At 38.0% G+C, this 12,905-nt stretch overlaps 1 protein-coding gene across 1 annotated transcript; it reads left to right on the forward strand.

Annotated features, from left to right (window-relative positions):
• The first annotated feature begins 29 nt into the window (after nt 1-29).
• On the forward strand, nt 30-8,925 carry LOC134654236 (2-phosphoxylose phosphatase 1). The gene is made up of 8 exons (XM_063509706.1): nt 30-378; nt 602-751; nt 1,232-1,370; nt 2,345-2,505; nt 5,679-5,753; nt 6,013-6,187; nt 7,285-7,527; nt 7,951-8,925. The coding sequence occupies exons 1-8, from the start codon at nt 258-260 to the stop codon at nt 8,879-8,881; spliced, it is 1,995 nt and encodes a 664-aa protein (XP_063365776.1). The 5' UTR covers nt 30-257; the 3' UTR covers nt 8,882-8,925.
• The last annotated feature ends 3,980 nt before the right edge of the window (nt 8,926-12,905 follow it).

Genomic DNA, 12,905 nt, shown 5'->3' on the forward strand with positions numbered 1-12,905 from the left:
CCTTTCGCAAAAGCAAAATCTAAAATCCGAAAAATTGAGATGATGTACGATGGAAATATTTGCGGAAATTGTTTAACTTACGTATTTATTTAGTATAGTTTAGTTTTTTGTGTTAGACTTCAAGTGAACATGAATTCCCTTGAATTTAACTTTTTGCGTAGGCGTAGCTACGAAATGTTATTCACAAAAATAATTTAAGCGTTCGCAATTGACTCGAGAGTGGGTTTTATCTGATAAAAATGGTCTTAAAATAAAGTATGCCGCTTACAATTGTAAACAAAAGTAAAATGATTGCTGAAATCATGAAATTTTCGTTTCACCATAGAGCGTTTTACTGCTATGTTGGGATGAGTATATGGATCTGTTTTTTAATAACGGGTGAGTAATTTTAATACTAAAGATTATTATTGTGAGCCTATTGTGCCCCACTGCTGGGCAAAGGCCTCCCCCCCTTTTCTTCCATTCATCCCGGTTTTGAGCTATATCTGGCTACTAAAGATATATACAACTAACTACTACAGCTTTGTTTAAGAAACTGTCATATTTTATGCTCTTACTAACTTATAAAGGCTTTAGTAAACTCATGAATTAATGTTTCTAGTGATGTACAAATACATATCAGTTGGAGATGATGCCACAGTGATAAAAAAGATTGTGCAGAATGAATACATATCCAAAAGCGATATCAAGTATAGGAAGATATATCTACGCTCATGTAATCCACCAGACAGTATTGTGAGGGGTGCTGAAGGTGATTAGTTTTCTTATTTTCTATATCTATCTAATACCTTTAAAAGAGCAATTCTTGTTTATTTATTTATATATATATTTCGGGGATCTCGGAAACGGCTCTAACGATTTCGATGAAATTTGCTATATGGGGGTCTTCGGGGGCGAAAAATCGATCTAGCTAGGTCTTATCTCTAGGAAAACGCGCATTTCCGAGTTATTATATGTTTTCCGCGCAAAGCTATTTTAAAATTAATGTCCAAGTGATAAAACAAACAAGATTCTGCTTGATATGAAATTTGATAGTAGTATCTATCTTTTTCTTATCATATTCAAATTGTCAATTGAGGTTTAATTAATCATTGGTGAATAAACTTATCATTTGCTGCCCATCCACCAAATTTTAAAAATTAATATTTAAGATGTAAATTTATCAATTTTAATCAATTCTGCTGCTAATTATCGCTTTTTCACATTGTAACATTCTATAATGGTATTCCAGCTGTGGTGGACAGTGATACTTGGCTTCTGCAAGGAGTGTTGGTGGTCACAAGACATGGTGACCGCGGACCCCTTACACATTTGCATGGGGGAGACAAACTGCCCTGTGATACTCCACCACAGTCAACATTGTTGAAGACGTAAGTTAAAAATGAAAAAGTAAATGAAAATTATAATAATTGTGTGTTTATTGAAACACTATTACTACAATAATTGACTATAAAGTTAATGGATACAGGAACCACTTTCATTAATAGATTACAGATAGCGCTTTTGGTTATTGTGTGGTTCTACATCAACAAAATATTATGAGTAATGATCTAAAGATTCTAAAGTCTTAATGAACATGATTATATTTACTGATTGAGAACCAGACATAATTATAGGTAACCTCAACCTGATTTGTCTCTTTTCCTTAGCTGTAAGGTTAGGTGCTAAATTGTTCTATAATTAAGAAGCCTTGTTTGTCACTGTTAACAAAAAATACGGAACCCTAAAAAATCAGTGAAGGCATTGCGGACAAGAATGCGTCTATTAATTACGTGAGGTGTTCAGGAGATTTGAGAGGAAGTTCCTGGGAAAATATCACGCAATTTTTTCTGCCTAAAAATAATGTAGAAGACGACAAAATTACAATAAATTTAAATATGTCTGGACTAAAATATTGCGAAATCTGACACAATTAACCCTCCAAATACCAAACAATTAACAATGCAGATTTTTTTTTAATAAATTCAACGCACATGCTTATTTCACTTGAGATTGGGAAGGAGTGAGAACAGAAGGAGAGTCTGGGCAAATCTCGAGGGAAGTTTAAAAATGATCAAAAACACCTTACGCAATTAATGGACGCTGCCTAAGGGCTCATTTAGACGCCGCGGGCGCGCGAACTCGTATACGATTTAAGTTACATTGCGGGCCAGTGAGGTTACATCAATTCAGCCGACCGATCAAATGATGCAATGTAATGAAACTCGCATGCGAGTTCACGCACCGTCTAAATGAGCCCTCTCGGCGTTTGTCTCGGTCGAGGTATGTACGAGTATATGTTGCTGTTTTTTGCAGAAATTACCTCATGACGTCCTCGACTATTCATGTACGATATGTTGTGTAGGTACGAAGAATGGGTGTCGAACACTAGCTCGGTCGGGCGCGCGTGGTGGGTGGCGGGGCCGGGCCCGTTCCACAGTTTCCCCGCGCTGCCGCCGCGCGCCGCCACCCGCTGCGCGCTCGGCCAGCTCACGCCACGGGGGCTGTTGCAGATGCTTACTGTCGGTATGTACCAACCGCCGGCGTGCAACCAAAGCGTGTGCGTGACGTGCACGTGCGGCGTTGTAGTATACAGATCCTTATGAGCAGTGATCGGGGATTTCTATGCCACTTGGGGTGAATGACCTCAATCATTATGCTAGTATGGATATGCCGCGGGATTCCGGGATTCGTGTGCGATATAGGAGAGTGTTTTGGCATGTTACTGTTAATCAATTAATCATGCATTGCATATATTATTAATATTAATAATTGAAAATTTGAAATTGAAAACTTAATAATTTTTTGAATAATATTTTTTCTTTAAATCATAACCAACACTGTTTTTTTACAGTCCTTTATTTTATAAACGAACTAGCTGAGGTACCCGGCTTCGCTCAGGGAGCTGACATGAGAATTGTGTGGTGGTTGTAGTAAAAGGAACAACTTTTAAATATATTTAGGTTTTTTTTACTACAATACCTGTATCTACTTCTACGTACATTTTTTTTATTTCCGACTCGAGAACAACCTACGACCCGTACCTATAGAAAAACATAGGGAATAGGGATAACTGGAAGTGTTTGTCGAAAATCTTCTGAGATTATGAAGGCTTCGAATAGTCCACAATGTTCTAGAATATCCCAAAACATTTGAATGTGTTCTGAAACACTCCACAATGATCTGGGATCCTGGATTCTAGGCTATTTACAAATATTTTATAACATTCCAGAATATTCCGGAATGTTCTCGAACACTCGAACCTCACAACTGTCTTGCTTACCCCTACTACCCTACCTATACCTATATACCCCTACCAATAGGTAGCCCCAACCCTATAAAAAAGCTTCGAATGGTCCAGAATATTCCACATTTGAAAGCGGAATGTTCCACAATGATCTAAAATGTTCTCGAATATTCGACAACATTCCAGAATGCTCTGTAGCTGCACCCATACAAAAAAGGCTTTGAATGGGCCACAATGTTCTAGAATATTCCACAACATTCGAGAGTATTCTGGAATATTCCACAATGATCTGGGATGTTCTCAAACATTCGACAACATTCCAAAAAGTTCTGAAATATTGTAGAATGATCTCGAATGCTCTGGACTGTTCTAGAAATGTCTAGAGGGTGTAATTAACTTCAAAAGCACGCCCCTCAGGTAAAAACAGGAATCTTCTTTATGTAAAGACAAAAAAGGCTTCAAATAGTCCAAAATGTTCTAGAACATTACACAACATTTGAGTGTGTTCTACAACGTTCCACAATGATCTGGTATCCTGGATTCTAGGCTATTTCTGAATATTCGACATCATTCCAGAATATTCCGGAATGTTCATGAACATTCGAACCTCACGACGTTACCACAATAGGTAGCTATATGATCCTACAAAAAACCTTCGAATAGTTCAGAATATTCCACAACATTCGAAAGTGTTCTGGAATATTCCACAATGATCTGGACGTTCTCAAATATTCGACAACATTCCAGAATGTTCTGAAATGCTGTGGAATGCTCTCGAATACTTTCAAATGTTCTGGAATGTTCCACAATGATCTAGAATGTTCTCGAATATTCGACAACGTTCCAAAATGTTCTGAAACGCTGTGGTATCTCGAATACTCTCAAATGGTCTGGACTGTTCTAGAAATGTCTAGCCTCCGAGACCCGAGACGGCTTCGAATGTTCCAGAATATTTCACAACATTCGAAAGTGTTCTGGAATGTTCCACGATGATCTAGAATGTCATCGAATAATCGACAACATTTCAGAATGTTCTGAAATGCTGTGGAACGCTCTCGAATACTCTCAAGTGGTCTGGACTGTTCCAGAAATGTCTAGCCTCCGAGGCGGCTTCGAATGTTCCAGAATATTCCACAACATTCGAAAGTGTTCTGGAATGTTCACAATAATCTAGAATGTTCTCAAATATTCGCCAAGATTCCAGAATGTTCTGATATGCTGTGGAATGCTCTCGTATACTCTCGAATGTTCTGGACTGTTCTAGAAATATCTAGCCTCCGAGACCCGAGACACCTCACCAGGTACACATTTTTGTAGGTATATACTTCCCGATCTATTCTGAACTTTGTTTTATTAAGTTAAGGTTCAAAATTCAAAAACAACTGCTTCTTGGTCTCAGAGGGCGAAACTTTCAACCCTTATATCTTCAAAAGCACACCCTTCAGGTAAAAACGGAAAACTTCTTCATGGACGGCAGATAGAGGGCTACCACCCCATATAGCTTCCTTGATCGTATCGGGACTCATTTCTGAGTTTTAGCGGCACGCACATTGTACACTTTCTTTTATAATATATATTGATTACCAACACCGAAATAGCGTTTACTTTTCGAACAGTTTTGTTCCTATCGCGGGCCAAGTGGCGTATCCATATTACCATTTCGACTTGATATCCCGCGGTGTGGCATAGAAATCCCCGATCACTGCTTATGAGAGACGGCACACCGCTTGCGTGACGTGTGCGTGTTCGGCTCCAACATCCAACAGCGATGGACGGCAGTGTATAGTGAATGCTTGAGATTCTGTGAGGCGATGGATGCTAGGTGTTCAACTGTACCAATGTAATTTGTCTATACTAGTGTAATGTGCTATTATTGTTGTTATTATTGCTGTTAGTCTAAGTTTCGTGACGCATTGGTTTAGCTGTAAAGTCATGTAAACATGTTTATCAATAATATAAAATAAAATATAAATAAAATAAACAGTGCACGTCACGCACACGCAGCCGGTGTGCACAGGCCTTAAAATAACTATACAAGCCTAACTATAGCTCAAAGATCGCGTTAGCGACTCACCTGTGTCGACACATGTGTGTATAAATAGTGTGTTTTCATTGATGGATGTTTAGGCTTTGATCGCCAGTACATTGCGTGCATCGTCACATGGCATTATAAAGCAGTATTTCTAAGTATGTGTCGATATCGGGTAAGCAGAGAGAATCATAATTAATTTCTTAAACATGAAGATCTTTTATGGTTGCCAAATTTACACATGAAAGTCAAGAGGTTTAATACTTAATCTGCTCTCCATAACATGCATTAGAAACCGGATATTATATCTGATGACACACTTCAATTACTTAATCATCACTATAATATATCTATCCCTAAGTACAACAATACATTCTTACCTGAACCTTAGGTACCTTAAATAAATTTTTATCTTATTTACAGGTAATATTCTGAAAGTGGCTTATGGAGAAAAACTTGGATTAGACAATTCAGATCCGACGGGAAAACGAGATACTGGTGAGTCCAGTTTTGTTGTAGGAAATCCCAATAACTACTCAATACTCGTACAGTCTGGCAAACCAATATGTCACTAATATAAATTTTATTTTATAAAATTTGTATGATATATTTATATTCATACTTGCCGCCTTTTTCTACTGACAGAATTGGCTCGCTGACTAAAGAATTATGTATGTTACTTCGAAGAAAAACATTAAACCACTCTATTTAACACATCTATAATTTTTACAGTATGTACAATTTTTCTTAATTTCAGGAGACGTTATAATGTACAGCACGCGATACCGACGAACGTTCCAATCTTTAGCGGGACTCGCCTGGGGTTTAGCGGGCGCCAATGCGGGCGCTCGACTCGCTAGAGCGAGAGAGAGTCATAGCGTCGCCTTCTGCTTCCGCGAGTGTGCTTGTGCTGCGCACCACGCGTTGAACAAGTTAGTACGCACATTAGTAGACTTTAGCTCGTTGCAATAAGGTGTATGATCGTACAGCATGCTCCAGTCTTGTAGCACTGGCCTGGGGTTTAGCGGGCGCCAATGCGGGCGCTCGGCTCGCTAGAGCGAGAGAGAGTCATAGCGTCGCCTTCTGCTTCCGCGAGTGCGCTTGTGCTGCGCACCACTCGTTGAACAAGTTAGTACGGACATTAGTAGACTTTAGCTCGTTGCAATAAGGTGTATGATCGTACAGCATGCTCCAGTCTTGTAGCACTGGCCTGGGGTTTAGCGGGCGCCAATGCGGGCGCTCGGCTCGCTAGAGCGAGAGAGAGTCATAGCGTCGCCTTCTGCTTCCGCGAGTGCGCTTGTGCTGCGCACCACTCGTTGAACAAGTTAGTACGGACATTAGTAGACTTTAGCTCGTTGCAATAAGGTGTATGATCGTACAGCATGCTCCAGTCTTGTAGCACTGGCCTGGGGTTTAGCGGGCGCCAATGCGGGCGCTCGACTCGCTAGAGCGAGAGAGAGCCATAGCGTCGCCTTCTGCTTCCGCGAGTGTGCTTGTGCTGCGCACCACGCGCTGAACAAGTTAGTACGGACATTAGTAGACTTTAGCTCGTTGCAATAAGGTGTATGATCGTAGAGCATGCTCCAGTCTTGTAGCACTCGCCTGGGGACTGGGGTTTAGTTTAGCGGGCGCTATATAGGCTCGCTAGAGTGAGAGAGAGCCATAGCATCGCCTTCTGCTGCGAGTGTGCTGTACTGCTCACCACGCTCTTAACAAGTTAGCAGTAGACTTAATCTCCTTTATATAAGGTGTATAATTATACAGCAGGTTTGGTCTGGGGTTTATCAGGCGCAAATGCCGGCGGTTTTCTAGAGCGAGAGAGTCATAGCGTCGCCTTGTTTCCAATTAACACGTCAGAATAGTAGACTTTAGCTAGTTGTAACAAGCTGTATAATCTCTTATTGTCGCTTTTATTACTTATTCTAGCTTTTATTACTTACATTGTTACTTATTACATTCTATCCATGTACGACGATGTTTATTGTTGATCAAACCCAAAACATCAATCATCACCATTGCATTCTTCCAGAAAGATCAGCATCCAAGCAAAACACCGCCTGGACAACCACCCCGCGCTAAAAGAGCTGGTCACCAAACTCTCCACCGTGCTCTTTGAGTCTCAGGAGCACCCCGAGCCCGACCTGGTCCGCGACGGAGTCCTGGCTCACATGTGCCACGACTCGCCGCTGCCGTGTGTCAGGAGACCTGACAAACTGAAGATTAGCTTGAAGAGGAATAGGAGGCTTCGAGAGGATAGCGTGCCGGGGAAAAAGTTGCTAGAATATAAGGGTAACGTGGATAATAGAAAATCTAAAAGAGATATGTTAACTATAGAAGTACCGGAAAATAGTGGTGATATCAAGGAACCTGAGAAAAAGAAGCCAGGCTTGAAGAGACATAGAAAGTTTCAGGAGGATGCAGGTCTTGAGAAAAATATACTAAAGCATAAAGAGGTTACCAACATATATAACAAAAATCCTAAACAACAAATACCAAACGTAGAAATACGGCAAAATGGCTGTGAAGATACTCCAGAGCACGAGTCTCCTAATAAGGATAGTAGTAGTCCAGAGAAACATAAACTAACTGTAAAAGGACATGAAAGATTCCACAATAACTTACCTGAAAGGAATAATATGAGAAAAGCAGAAAACGGCAAAGAATTTGAAAAACGCAAATACACTGTGCCTAAAAGGAATTTATTAGACATAGATATAGACACACTTAACATGGAATTGGATTACATTAACAACCAGTTAGATTTCAATAACGAAATAGGGAGGAAAGCTAGAGATATCATTGGTAAATATTACGATACTAAAGATAAGCAGAAAGCGCCTTTAGATTTCGATGCTCAAATGGAGAGGGAAAAGCTTTTATACTATCAGCAGAGGTATATGGATAACGCTGATGCATATGACGATGTAGTTATTGTTAAAAAGAATTTAGACGCAGACTTTAATTTTCCAAATGACGCTCGCATGGATACGGATTTTGATGAAGAATATAAAGAACCAACGCCAGAAATAACAGAGGAATATTGTATAAGAAAGGACCATATAACGTCTTTATTCGCGTATTTAGAATGGAGTTATAGACAAGAAATCAAAAATATACATAATAGAAAACGAGGCCTGCTTTTAGCGTACGGATTAATGCACAACATAGTGCAAAATATGATTAGAATGATCTCAGAGAATAAACCTAAAATAGTCATATATTCAGGGCACGATAAAACACTGCAACCATTAATTTTAGCACTTGGACTAACTAATTATCAACACTATAACGTACATTATGCTTCTAGAATGATCTTTGAAGTTTACAGAAAAAAAGATTTACGCGACGAATTTAAATTCACGAAAAGGAAAGCGGTAGCACAAGATTTTTACTTCAGGGTTGTCTACAACGGGGAAGATGTAACAAATAAATTAAGTTTTTGTAAAACTAAGCAGAGTATAGTGATGAAAGTAGCGGATCCCATAGACGATATGAAGACGTATAATACTTATTTGTGTCCGATAGAAAACGTTGTTAGGTTTATACATGACGATTATTTTGCTATTTTTAACGTGACCAACTTTAAGGACGCTTGTGCAACCTATGGGAATCTCAAACATGTTTAGGTTAATAAAGTTAAACTATTGGATATTAGCGGCGTCTAATGTAGACGTAAATACTTGGTCTTAGTACTATGGATCAGGGATGTTGCGGATGCCGATTTTTTGACATCGGCGGATGCGGATGCGGATTTTTAAAGGCTCACATCCGCGGATGCGGGTGCGGATGTCAAGACAGGTACATAAAAAACGTGAACTATTATATTTTAGTAATGTTTATTTCAAAAAACCGGACAAGTGCAAGTCGGACTCGCGTTCCAAGGGTTCCGTACATTAAGTCCCACTCACGCTTGACTGCTAATTTCTAATACGTTTTTTGGCTAATGACTAAATTACCTAGCAGTCTAACACTTACGCTGATGCCAAGACGTTCCTGTACCGACCTGTTCCACATCCGCATGCGCATTAAATCCGCATCGATTTTATGCGGATGCGGATGCAGATGCGGATGCTGAAAATAATGCGGAAGTTCCGCGGATGCGGATGCGGATATTCGCAACATCCCTGCTATGGATGACTATAATTGTCACTGCATTGCATATGCAGACAAAATAACGTTTGTGATTCAAGGTAACATATTCGCTCTCCTTAAAAAAAAGTAGGCCTCTAAAATATGGTTCATTTGTATTATCATGGCGCTAATAATAACAAACTGGCATGAATGGATATATGACTACGGAAATATGTTTATTTGTATATAATGTGAACTGTTTCTACTTGCCGAATGGACGATAAGTGGTCCAATTTCTAATGAAATGTGTTTAAAATTCTATAAAATTAAAATAGAAGTATCAATCTTTTATCGAAAGGAAATAAGCATCTTTATGTTCGTGCGTTGGAAAATGAAGTTTTTCAAATATAATAATAATGATTTAAAGGCAGCTAAGCATTAATTTTTGTCAACGGGTTCAGTAAATAGCAGTATTTCATTCTTAACGATCGGACTTCGTAATTTATGTCATGTTATAATTTATACAAGTTAATATAATTTATTTGTTGGTAAACATTCCAGATTATTAATACCTTGTGACACGGATCTCAATTATTTAAGTTATCGCCGTACTTAACTATGTATAGGTACATATCTACTAATAATAAATACTCTTTCATTGTACATGTCTCAAAGGCTTATAATAAATAGTAACGTTATTCTTAGTTGATCCTACTGAGGTAAATTGAGATCTTCATAAATGTGATTGAACTATTTACATATCATTCCTTTCATTGCCCATAGTATGAGAGTAGAATAAGACTAGTATCTACAATGTCTACATACTTCGATATGGCTGTTCTTGCATAACTTTGTTTTGTAGACTTTGGTAGTTTTACGATACAGAAAGAAAACTTTTCTTGAAATGCATTTACTGTGAACTGAATATTATTCATTTAAATTAGTATTTATATCTAATATGACTTACATATCATATGTAGCTACATGTTGTTTTTAAATAGATTGAAATGTAAGACTGCACTCTCTGTAAATACCAATATGTTTCAACTATGCATAATAATGTTATTAAGATGTAAGAATTTTTACAAGCTCTTACTTAATTACTAAGTTATTAATCTTTTATTTAAATTATACATTCCATTTGTTTATACAACTTCAATAATTAATTAATATTATATTTTACGATGCACTGTAAAGGGCTATAACTAAAAAATTTAATCGCGTGTTAAATAATATTGAAAGTAGAGATGCCCCGAATAGTGAATTTGGCCGAATACCGAATATTCGGCATGACATGCGAACATTTTTAGTCACAATTATTATGAAAACTGTTCGTCAACAAAGCACAACGTTTGCAATATACCTAGTTTTTGGTAATTTTTATGTGTAATTTTGCTTTTTCGGTAGGTGCAACAGATATTCGGTATTCGGCTCATTAGTAGGCAACATTCGGCCGAATACTGAATATTTGGCAAAGTGGCCGAATTAGGACAATTATAATATTAAATTATAATTGTTAATAAATTTGTTATTTTTAAGAACGATTGAATGACTTGTAAAATGTAGTTAATTTTACCAATAAAGATCTGTATATCTGTATATCTGTATATCTGTAGGCCGAATACCGAATAGTTGCCGAATATTCGTGGCATCTCTAATTGAAAGTTACCGCCGAGGTTTTGAGCGCTTGGTCTCGAGAAAAAATAGTTTAGTTGATAATGTATGAACATTTCAAATACGAGACCTACGCAATTCTACCTACTTAAAGGCTTAAGACCACACCGGTTGCGTTTGTGTAAACATGCACGTGTTATTGGAACTAAATTGTTAGAGCCGTGCACGCACAAGTCACGCGAGCGGTGTGCCGGCTCTCATAAGGATCTGTATATTACAACGCACACGCATCCGGTGTGCAAAGATAGACACTTCAAGATTTGAACTAAATTAGCCCTGATGTCGGAAGTATGTTCCTAAAAGTAATTGAACCCTTTTTCAGGCCGCTGATGATCAATTTCAAGAAGATTCAGTTTAGCGAAAATACAATGTAATTTGAACATTGAGTCTTAGTGCTAGGGATGAAAAAGGGTTGAAATTCTTAAAATAGCTATTGTGCCATGCCTATTTTATTTAAGAAGATCGATTCAAAGGTTCTGTTACTATTTATATGATATACATGGTGTAGTTTTAAACGTTACCACATTCTTTTCTTAAGACTGCAGCTATAACTTATTATTTTAATTTGTGATATGTCGAATCTCTGAGAATTTATAACTGTATTTTTTTTACAGAGATCTGTTTCTAATATTAATAATCGTACTAAGGACTAAACTGTACATAAACATAATATTAGTTTTCCAGAAAAATGTCAGTAGATGTGTAATATAATAAGCAATAAAAACAAGTGCATTTTCTGTAGAAGTTGTATATAAACAACCGTATATGACATTGAAACAGTTTCAACTTGTACTTTACTGCGTAAGAATACGGTAAACGATTGTTTTCGAATGTAACATGTGGTTGTTAGGGCCAACCCACACTAGCGTCTTTTGAGCGTCGACGACTATAGTTCGTTTTTTTAGCATAAGAAAGAACTTGCAAGATATAAGCGATCTTGGCACGTCTTTTAATTGAAAAACGCTTCAATCAAAAACTATTACTTATGAAAGCAGAAGAATATAAATGATTGTATTAGATTCATAATTGTTACATATTTGCCGTAACTTATTTTTAAAATGTGTTTTTCAATTAAAAGACACATTAAGATTGTTTACCTTATTTCTAATGCTAAAAAAAACGAAGTATAGTCAGCGCTATGGAATTAGCGTCGCTGCGCAGTTGCGCCAACGTTGCGTCGAGCAGCGGCCATAGAGTTGAGTTTATAGTGGGGGGTGGCTCTAAGAGCTACTGTTGCTAGAGTTGACCAAGATAAGTCTGCAACGATTTTGGTAGCACACGCAGTGCAAGTGTTATTTATACATCATCATTTCATAGAAGTTTGACGTTTGAAAACTTTGAAATAAAACTTGCACTGCGTGTGCTATCAAAATCTTTACAGACTTTATCTTGATCTAACTCTATGCGTAGTGTAGCTGTGCGCCGCAGTGGGTTGTCACCGTAATTGTTTATTATTAAGTTCCTAAATCCAACCCACCACATTTTTACACGACTAACCAAAAAAGGGGTGTAATGTTAACACACAAAACTATACTTGGTCAACCAGATCTTGACAGTAGAAAAAGGCGGTAAATTTGAAAAATGTAGGCGCGAAGGGATATCGTCCCATAGAAAATTTGAATTTCGCGCCTTTTTTTACTGACAAGATTTGGTTGACCAGCTATATCAATGAGACCAACGGCCAGAGCGGCCTATTATGGTTGCATTCTACTATCGCGCGGTGTTAAAAGGTGAGTTAGCGAAATCTTGTTTTACGGCCCAGGTTCTTCTCTTCTTCTAATGACTTGAATTTTTACAACCCTAAATAGCCGAAAGGGATAGTGCCATAAGGTAGAAAGGGATATCATGATTCGACCCTGAATCGCTGTCTAACTTCGGTTTTGTAGGAAGAGGGTCCTTTCTGTA

The sequence above is a fragment of the Cydia amplana genome, chromosome 14 (genome assembly GCF_948474715.1).
Source record: "Cydia amplana chromosome 14, ilCydAmpl1.1, whole genome shotgun sequence".
Lineage (NCBI taxonomy): Eukaryota > Metazoa > Arthropoda > Insecta > Lepidoptera > Tortricidae > Cydia > Cydia amplana.

Coding starts and splice junctions, on each gene's coding strand:
- LOC134654236 (XM_063509706.1), top strand. CDS start 258: ATGCCGCTTACAATTGTAAACAAAAGTAAAATGATTGCTGAAATCATG. Junction 752..1,231: donor TATTGTGAGGGGTGCTGAAG/GTGATTAGTTTT, acceptor ATGGTATTCCAG/CTGTGGTGGACAGTGATACT. Junction 7,528..7,950: donor GATAGCGTGCCGGGGAAAAA/GTTGCTAGAATA, acceptor TGTGCCTAAAAG/GAATTTATTAGACATAGATA.